A 9,442-nucleotide genomic window follows, 5' to 3' on the forward strand; every position below is an offset into this window, starting at 1 on the left:
TGCGTGGGTCAAAACAGCCAAAGCAAGACAGAAATTAGAAGCTTCTCTACATCGAGCACTATTTTCACTTCTAACTTAATTATATGCAAGACCACCCACTGCTACAAGAAAAAATATCATCTCTATTGTAAATTAAATTAATACCCTAAAAGTCTGCCACATAACACTATTCCAATTAGTAAGGCTTTGTTCTTTTCTTTAAGGGTCAAGTAAACTGAGGGAAAGGTAAAAATGTGTGTGTGTGTTTTAACTGATAATCAAATTAACTACTACCCTTATCCATGGAAGGAGCCCTGGTGGCACAATGGGTAAACACTCATCTGCTAACTAAAAGGTGCACTTCGAACTCACCCAGCGGCTCCACAGGAGAAAGACCAAAGATTACAGCCTAGAAAACTCTATGGGGCAGTTCTACTCTGTCACATGGGGTCACTCTATGTGTCAAAATCAACTTGATGGCACCTAACAACAACTTATCCATGGGGACAGTATCACCTTACCAATTTAGAAAGGAAAACAATGCAAGTGTGTGCTGGGCTTTACCAGGTCAACGTCATCTTAGGGAGAGAGAGACAGGCCGAGAGGCCTGTGTGGGGCAATTCAAACTTTGTAGCCATAACAACTATGGCACTCCCAAGACGCGAGGAGACTCAGACATGTCCCATGACTGCTTCTTCGGAGCCAAATAACCTCATTCACCATTCAGCCCTAGAAGAAACAGGTGCAAAGGCACAAGTCAACAAGGTGTGTCACTAATGGGAGAAAGCGGTGTTCACACCGCAGACATCGCTCTCCACTTTAAGCACAGCCAGGTTTAACCCAAGTCCTCTCCTCATCACCTGCACATTCCACACAGAAGGCCCAACACACACCCCAAAGGTATCTCGCTGACTTCTTTGATTCCTGGTCATCTTGCCTTGCTGCGGTTGTTAGGCGCCGTGGAGTTGATTTCAACTCATAGCACCCCCACGTGACAGAGCAGAATCACCCCATATAGAGTTTTCTAGGCTGAAATCTTTACAGAAGCACACTGCCAGGTCTTTCTCCCGAGGAGTTGCTGGGTGGGTTCAAACTATCAACCTTTCAGTGAGCAGGTTAACCCACCAGAGCTCCTTCACCTTGCCTTAGCCCATTACAATTCCATCAGAAGAGGCCCATCTCTTCCAGACCCACTCTGAAAACCCCAATGATAATGGAAAGTATCCATTTCCCTTCACCATTTTTGATATTCAATGGACATTTTCGTTCCTCTCCCCTCCATAACCTCTTAAATCTCTCTCTAATCTTGACTTCTCCAAAACCGTCCTTTCTCATCTCTTTGCATTTCCACAATTGTTTTTTTCTTCCTTACTCTTAAGTGGGGTAACACTTTTTTCCGTATCCCCATAAGACAGCATACCCCTGTAGGAGAGAAGGACGATTCCACCCATACTGCCTGGCCTTCTCAAAGCTCCCTTGCTAATGCACCCTTCGAGGACACAGCAGTCGCTAGTCTAATTGGTCAGAGCCTGGCATCAGGGGGTCAGGATTCACTTAAGAGGGCAGGATCACTGCAAATCAAGGGGTGCCCATCTATGAACTCTCTCTGTTCCTGCTTCTCTGCCCACAACAGGATAGTAAGTCAGGTGAGAGTCTGAGCCACATGCCTGCCAGCTTAGAGGTGCAACAGCCAGAAGCCTACTCGGACCTCCCAGCCTAAACCTCAAGCCACCTTCTCCAATTCAGCTTTCACCAGATTTCCCCAACAGCTGTGCTGAGCCCTCGCCTAACCAGAAATTGCACTTTTAGTACAGCTACTATTTTTTGGAGTCCCTGAATGGTACAAACGGTTAACACTTTCAACTACTAACTGAAAGACTGACCGTCTGAACCCATCCAGCAGCTCCTCAGGAGAAAGACCTAGTGATCTGCTTCCATAAAGATTACAGCCTAGAAAACTCTATGGGGCAGTTCTCCTCTGTCACATGGGGTTGCTATGAGTGGAAAATCAACTCAATGGCACCTAACAACAATAGCTACTACTACGACCATTTTTTCCCTGAATGGTGCAAACGGTTAACGAGCTCAGCTGCTAACCGAAAAGTTGGCAGTTCAGGTCTACCCAGAGGTGCCTCGGAAGAAAAGCCTGGTAATCTACTTCCAAAAACTCAGTCCTGGAAAACCCTAAGGAACACAGTTCTACTCTGATGCACACTGGGTTGCCATGAGTCGGAATCGACTTGACAGCAACTGGAAAAAAAAAAGTTTTTGTGTGTTGCTCCTTCAGTTAAAACTTCAGAAGGGAAGAGGGATCAATGGTAGCATTTAGAACACAAAATGACACTCCAAACCCCTGCTGGAAACTGCAGCTCTTCTCTCTCTTTATTCCTTCCTCAGAAGGCTGGCCCCGCCTCATGCACAGGTCCTCTTTGCTCTGACTTACCGCAGGTTATTCCACTCCTAAGCTCTCCAACTCAGTGTCTCCTATGAGATGAATTCCTTATCCCTCCTCAAGATGGGAGGACAAAGTTAAAGAATGGGCTTATTTTGGAGAAATGTTAAGATCGTGGCAAAGAGCTATGGTTACGCGCTCTGCTGCTAACTAAAAGGCTGGCAATTTGAACTCATCCAGCAGCTCTGCAGGAGAAACACCTGGTGATCTGCTTCCCTAAAGATTAAATAAAACCCGCTGCTGTCAAGTCGATCCTGACTCATAGCGACCCTACAGGACAGAGTAGAACTACCCCATGGGGTTTCCAAGGTTTATGGAAAGCAGACTGCCACATTTTTCTCCTGCAGCTAGTTGTTTCAAACTGCTGATCTTTCGGTTAGCTGCCGAGCACTTAAAACCACTGCGCCACCAGAGTTCCTTTCCATAAAGATTACAGCCAAGAAAACCCTATGGGGCAATTCTACTCTGTCACATAAGGTCGCTATGAATCGCAATCAACTCAACAGCACCCAACAAGAAGATCCCAGCTTGGGGCCAGAAAACCTGAGATGTAGTTCCTTCACCCACTGGGTGGTCTTGGCCAAGCCTCTTCCCTGTGCCCCAGTCACCTCGTCTGAAAGTGACAGACTGGTCTAGTCAACACTAAGGTCCTGTCCTATAAATTGGTGGCAGGCATAGCTTTCCGATACTTTCTCCAACTGAGAAAGAAGCCCCCCAAAACTGGGAATTTTCCTAGCTGCAAACCACTTTAAATGAATGCTGAATAAGATACTGCATCACTTGTGTTCTTCAGCCGCGTGTGCTGCAGCCCGGGAGACCTCAAAGAATTAACATGGTTCCCAAAGGAGCCCGTGGGACTGCTGAGGCAGAGGCAGAATCTGATTTGATGAATATGAAAGCGCTTTGGGAGCGGCAGAAGGAAAATGCTCTAACGCCTGCTCACTCCATTAGGATGTCTCTTGCTGTCTAAGGAACTCTCTCCAAGAAGGTCTCAGGGCTGGAGACCAGGCACACCAGTACTCCCCGCCCCCCGCCCATCCCCCAATCCTCTCCTGGGGTTATAGAGAGGCACAGTGTACCCACATCTCCAATTCTTCCCCTTTTTCTCATTCCTCACTTAGCTTCTCCCTTCCAAACTTCCTTCCATCAACTCCAGCCCAAATCTCCATCTCACTCAAGTCTTCAACTCTTTCTTCTCCAAATCAGTGTTCCCAGTGAGTTCAAAAAAACGCCCCTTTCATTCTAAGCCAAGAGATGTGGACACACCTTTCTTCATTCCCAAACCCACCGCTGGGAGCCAACCCCTAAACCCAAAGCCTGGAGCCCTACCATGAAGCGCCGCCCCATGGAAGGAGCAGGTAGGGAAAACCTCCCGCCAGCTGAGTCTGGTGTCACATCCTCCTTGCCCCTTACCCCCACGCCCTCAGAGGAGAGGGGTCCCTCCTGCCCTCCTCCAGCCCAGGGCTTCTCAAACCCACCCTCCCCTAGCTGCAGAGTCTGGGGGAGCAGAAGCCTGACATCTCTCTGCCCTTTTGCGCTTTCCCTAAAAACTTCGCATTTTATCCACAACACCACCACATTTAATATTTTGTAAATAGGTGCCAACACTTACCACAAGAGGAAAAAATGGGCATCTTCCCTCAAAGCAACCAAGTAAAATGGATATTATAGGAATATGAGCCTTATTTTTCTAGTAACCCAGACTTAACTCTGGGTACGACCCGGAAATCTCCACGCACCCGTCCAAGCATACTTTCGCGTGCTCCGTGGCACACCTGTAGCCAGAGCCAGAGCAAAAAGCCATTTCCGTTCATTTCCCGGTTGAGGAGGCAGGATTTGGTTGTTACCAGGACTAGGGGTCGTGAGATCCCCCTCAAATCGGGACAGACACCAACTGTGCCCAAGGGCCTGCCGTCACCGCCATCTTGGTGGCCCAAGGGGCCTGGCAGCCCACCGCCTCCCCGCCTTACCTTGTCGGCCATGATCATGGAGGCGCCCCCGTGGATGCCCAGAATAGGGATGAAAGTCTGAGAGGAGATAAAATCCAGCATCTGGGCCACGGCCTCCTGGTCGGTGTCGTCCCCGAACACCAGGCCGTGGATGCTCGCCCCGGACATAAGGTCGCACACGTGAGTGATCAGGCTCTTGGGGTCGGTGCGGTTCATCAGCAGCGCCACCACGTTCACGTCCAGGGCCAGCCCCGCCGCCTGCTCGGGGCCCCACAGGGTCCGCAGCTCGCGCTCTGTCACGTCGTGGCTGTGACCCAGCAGCACCGCGATATTCAGCGCCGGGGGCCCCTTCTCCGCCGCCGCGCCCGGCGCGGGGCCGCGCCAGACCAAAAGGGCCGGCAGCACCAGCAGGGTCCAACAGCCCAGTCTGCCCATAGTCGCCACTTACGGTCCCTGCGGGAGGTAGAGACAGGGCCGCGATAAGCCAGGTGCCTCGATGGAAGAGGTTCCCGACCCGCCCCCGCTCTAGGAGCCAGGTGTGGAGCTCACTCTCAGAGCAGGCAGAGGGTGTCACTGACACCATTCCTCATCCCCGACACCACCCACACACCTCAACCCACCTCCAACTCTGTCCACAACTCCAGTCCTAGTGAATAACCCATCCGTGTCCCCAAACCCATTCTAGCATCCAGGCTCCTCCCCATCCCCAACTCTGCCCACAGCTCCCACCACGTCCCTCAGGTTGGCTGTTAATCCCAGCCCCTGAGCGCCAAGGGAGCCAGGAACTCCACCCAGCTCGCCAGCGCACAGAGCAAGCCCTCCACCCACCCCCTCGGCCACCCGCGCCAGTGCAGACCAAGTTACGGATCCGCCCCCTGCTCACACTGAGCGAGCGCACTACAGCCCAACTCCGGCTTGCGGAGGCGGCGCGCAGCTTCCCACCCCCGCCCCCTGCGAGCCCCTGGGGGCGTGCCACGGGCCTAGCTCCTCGCGGTCCCCGCAGCAGACCCAGCTCCTCTCCTGCAGCCTACCCGCCAAGCGCTTGGAAGTGAAGACGCTCTCTGGTGCGGCCCCTGGCTCCGCGGTGCCTGGAAGAACTTAGGGCCCGCCTCACACCGCGCAGAGGGGCGGTGTAGCGCTTCCACTCAACTGCAAGGGCCCCGGGACCCGCCCCCTACACGCGCGCGTGGACACACGCGCAACACACACACACACACACACACACACACACACACACACACACACCCCCTCTCTCACGCGCGCCGCGTGCAATGCAGAATTCCAGAGACGAGGCGCGTCCCCTGCGGGCCAGCGCCTAGAAGCTGGCAAAGAACATGCGTGGGAGAAAAGGTAGGCTCCCAAGAAGCCCTCAGGCCGACATGGACTGTACAGCCCTTCCCGGGCTTTCCACTGCGGGCCCTGTACTCAAGTCTTAGGTGCACGTGGGCAGCGGGCTGCACACGCTCATAGGCACGCGCGCATTTCTGCGCACAGCCACAGGCCGCCGTAGCGAGGCCGACGGCCATTCGGAGTCCGCACACGTCCTCAGGCGGTGCACACACATTTACCGCGCCAGGTGTACAGCCGCGCCTGCCTGCAAATGCCGGCACAGGCGTGCGCGCGTGCACAGGCGCGCGCGCCCTTCGGGCCGGGCGCTGCTGGAGCCGGGGAAGTTGGGGCGAACTCGCACCCGTCTCGGCGCTCTCGGTGCGAGCGCCGCGGAGCGCGGAGCCGCAGCGCCCCCTGGTGTTCCTCCCGCGCCTCGCTACTGATGCTCCCGCTCTCCCTCCAGCCCACTACCCCTCCTCCCTGGCCCGCCGAGCCCAGGTCTCCTACTGGGATGTACCTGTAGCCAGAGAAGGTCGAGGATGCAGTGGGGCGCGCTGCGCGCACGAGCATCTCGGTCGCCTCAGCAGCCACCGGGTTTAGCGGGTTCCCGCATGCTGCGGCCCCCGCGCGCTCCCCTGGCTGTCCCGCGCTGTCCGCATCGCCCCCACGGGGGGCGGCTATCCCAGCCGGAGGCTCTGCAGCAGGGCTCTGCCGGGGCGGAGGAGAGACGGAGAGGCAGGGTCAGCCCACAGGCGGGGGCAGGGACTGGGGGTAGGCTGCAGTCTGCAACGCGCACAGCCCTCCGGGCACCCAGGGGGCTCGGCCAGAGAGGGGGTGCTGAAGCTCAGTGCCAGAGATGCCCCCAGTGCGGATCCTCAGACCCTGTGGCCGATATGAGGAGCTCCGCTCCGGGGCGCACAGGACAACGGGAGCCCCAGGTTGGCCACCCACGTAAAGCTAACTGGGCACCTCCACCCTCGCCCCCTACCGCCTCCCCAGAGCCGGCTGCTGGGAGTTGTGCGGCCAGGAGCCGCTGAGCTCAGGGGAGAGGGAGAGAAGGAGGAGGAAGAATGGGGGGGCGCTGGCTGAGTTTGCGATGAGCCGGCAGGAGGAGAGGGGGAGGGAAGGACGAGGGCTCCCGCGGTCCCGGATCCCCGAGGGAGGTGTGATCATTCCCACGCAGCGACCCTCTTGGCGTCCTGCCGCCCCTTCCCATCCAGGCCTGCGCCACTCCGAGGGGTCCGCCCAGGCCGCGCGTCCCGCGCCAGCACTCACCGCAGCCTCTCTCCACATAGTTCTCAGCAGTGGCCGCTCCTGGTCATCTCCAGGGCTGATGGCTGCGGCCACGACTCTCAGCGCGCGCCGGGCCCCATGCTCCGGCTAAGCTCCCGGCGCCTCCCTTCAGGAGCCCGAGCTCGGCTCCCTGTCCCACTCCGGACAGGAGCTGCTCAGTCCTCGGAGAGCGCCCGGGAGCCCTCTCCGCAGCCCCGGCTCCGGGCTGGCTTGTGTGGGGACGAGTCTGTGGTGAGTGAGTGTGGGAGCGTGCGCGCGCGTATGGCCGGGGATCCCCGCGGTCGCCGGCCACGAAAAGCGCGGGCGGGGGAAGGCAGCTCCCTCTGGGCGGGTCGCAGCTGGGCGCCGGGCGTTAGACTCCCCACTTCCCAGCGGGAGTCCAGAGAACGCTTGGCCGCCTGCGTTCAGAGCATTGGCAAAACCCGGCTCCCGGAGCGTGCTCCCGCTGCAGTCGTCTCCGAAAAAGAGGAAGAGGAAGGCAGGGCGCCCCCCACGCCAACTTAGGGACTTGTTCTCCGGGGGCGAGACGCAGCAGCCCCCGCGCGAGCCGGAGATGCTTGGAGCTACGGCGGGCGAAACCCTCTCCACCCGCAGCCGCCCTCCCCGGAGGCGGGCCACGGCAGACCCCGCAGTCCCTCGGCGGCGGCGCAGAGCGCGGTCACCCGCTCGCGGAGCGCACGGAGGCGACACGACCAAGCTAGGTGGCTGGCTGGCAGAGGGGGCGCCTGCAGCGGCGCGCACCGCTGTCCGCGGTGCTAGAACCACGATCTCCGCCCGCTCCCCGGTGTCTGGTGCGGCTGAAGAATCATTCAGATCTCTGCTACCTCTTCCTCCTCCCCCAGTGCCTCGCGCAGGGTACAGCAATACCCCCTCCGTGCACAGGCGCGCCGACACACACACGCACACACAGAGTCTGCTCCAATGCTTCTCCCGGTGCCTTGCCACCCCCATACAGGAATTCACTCCTCTAGTCTCAGGGAGCCAGAATCCTAAAAGGGAAGACATCTCAGCCCCCACTTGCTTCCTTCTTGTTTCCTAAGTTACATCAAACAGAAGTCGCCTTGAGGCTGCCACTTTTGAGCTACCGCCGGGGTGAGCCAAAGAGCAGGGGGCTGCCTGGGTGCAAGTGGACTGGTTTGGTTGGCAACTGGGCAGGAAACGCATTGTCAAGTGAGGACCTCCACCAATACAGACATCTCCCCGGTGTGGAGAACCATTAGGGTCAGATACTTTGAACTCCATTACATACGTGGAGTAAGGAGCACACTGCTGCTAACAGAAAGGTAGGCAATTCGAACTCACCCAGCAGCTCTGCAGGACAAAGAGCAGGGATCTGCTCCCATAAAGATTACTGGCTAGAAAACCCTACGGGGCAGTTCTACTTTGTCACATGGGGTTGCTATGAGTTGAAAACAGACTCGATGACACCCAACAACATCTGCAGAGACTTACTATGCCTATGTGACCATGATAGCCCCAAAGCTAAACCCACCACACAGCTTAGGGCACCGAGCAGGACTTTGCCACTCAAGAGTTGCAGATGGAAAACCTTTTTGTAATGTAGCCGCTATGCCACTATGTCCAAAATAAAAGAAAAATCCCAAGTCAGCTGCTGTCCAGTTTGCCAACTGGTCAGCTCACCAGTCACATCATTAAGTCACTGAAATAACCTACATAGTCTGGATTTAAGGGACAAATTGTTTCAGCTATTTTCAATCCAATTGATTTATCTTCAAGTGCTCTACTAAAGTTACTTCTTGCTTGGAGTCAGTCAAACACTGTTGTTAAAGACCAATCAGCATCTCATGCCTACAGCAGAGAACTAAAATGAGCCAATTATTGATCATGCTGCTCTGTATAGCTCTATTCTCAAAGGAAACTGATTAAAAATTACAGGTAGTCCCCAACTTAGGATGGGTTTGCTTTGGAAGACTCTGCTATAAGTCAGTTCTGATGTAAGTCGGATACCTCTTTTTTTTTTTTTTTTTAAAGTTTTCATTATTATTGTCTTTCATTATCAGTATCTGTATAAATCCGATCTTTGTCTTTTGGGGTTGGAAACATCACATATTAATTTACAGAGATGATGACATCAGCAAATTACATACTGCAACATGGTAGGTAGTACCAAAAAAAAAGATGGTTGTACTGTCCAATACATCATAAGTCGGGGCTACCTGTGTAGCATTTTGAAACTGAAAGACTTTTACACACTATCCTGTCTGGTGTGCTTTGCACAACACGAGTGAGTCCCATAAAAAAGTTTTTTGTGTTTAAGTAAGATTGGGGAACTCCACATACCTGAGTCACTTTAAGTCTTATATTAAAGGATCTGAGAAGTCCCGCAATTTAAAAATATTTTCAATTTGGTCATGGTTGTACAACATGATTAATGTAATTGATGTCACTAAATTGTACACGTAAAAAAATGTTTGAAAAA

General features: G+C 54.8%; 1 protein-coding gene across 2 annotated transcripts in view; it reads right to left on the reverse strand.

Moving 5' to 3' along the window:
- GRIN2A (glutamate ionotropic receptor NMDA type subunit 2A) overlaps nt 1-7,083 on the reverse strand; it is a 460,109-nt gene extending 453,026 nt beyond the window's left edge. The window contains exons 1-3 of one of the 2 annotated variants that reach the window (XM_004373246.1): nt 6,985-7,083; nt 6,227-6,417; nt 4,402-4,833 (exon numbers count right to left, since the gene is read on the reverse strand). In XM_004373246.1, coding sequence (XP_004373303.1) covers nt 4,402-4,815 — 414 coding nt within the window. In that variant the 5' untranslated portion in view covers nt 4,816-4,833; nt 6,227-6,417; nt 6,985-7,083. Of the gene's footprint in view, nt 1-4,401; nt 4,834-6,226; nt 6,418-6,984 lie in introns of those variants that run through there. The other variant, XM_012554644.1, reaches the window with a different exon arrangement.
- Nucleotides 7,084-9,442: the final 2,359 nt, after the last annotated feature.

This window comes from Trichechus manatus, unplaced genomic scaffold (genome assembly GCF_000243295.1).
Source record: "Trichechus manatus latirostris isolate Lorelei unplaced genomic scaffold, TriManLat1.0 scaffold00024, whole genome shotgun sequence".
In the NCBI taxonomy this organism is placed as follows: domain Eukaryota; kingdom Metazoa; phylum Chordata; class Mammalia; order Sirenia; family Trichechidae; genus Trichechus; species Trichechus manatus.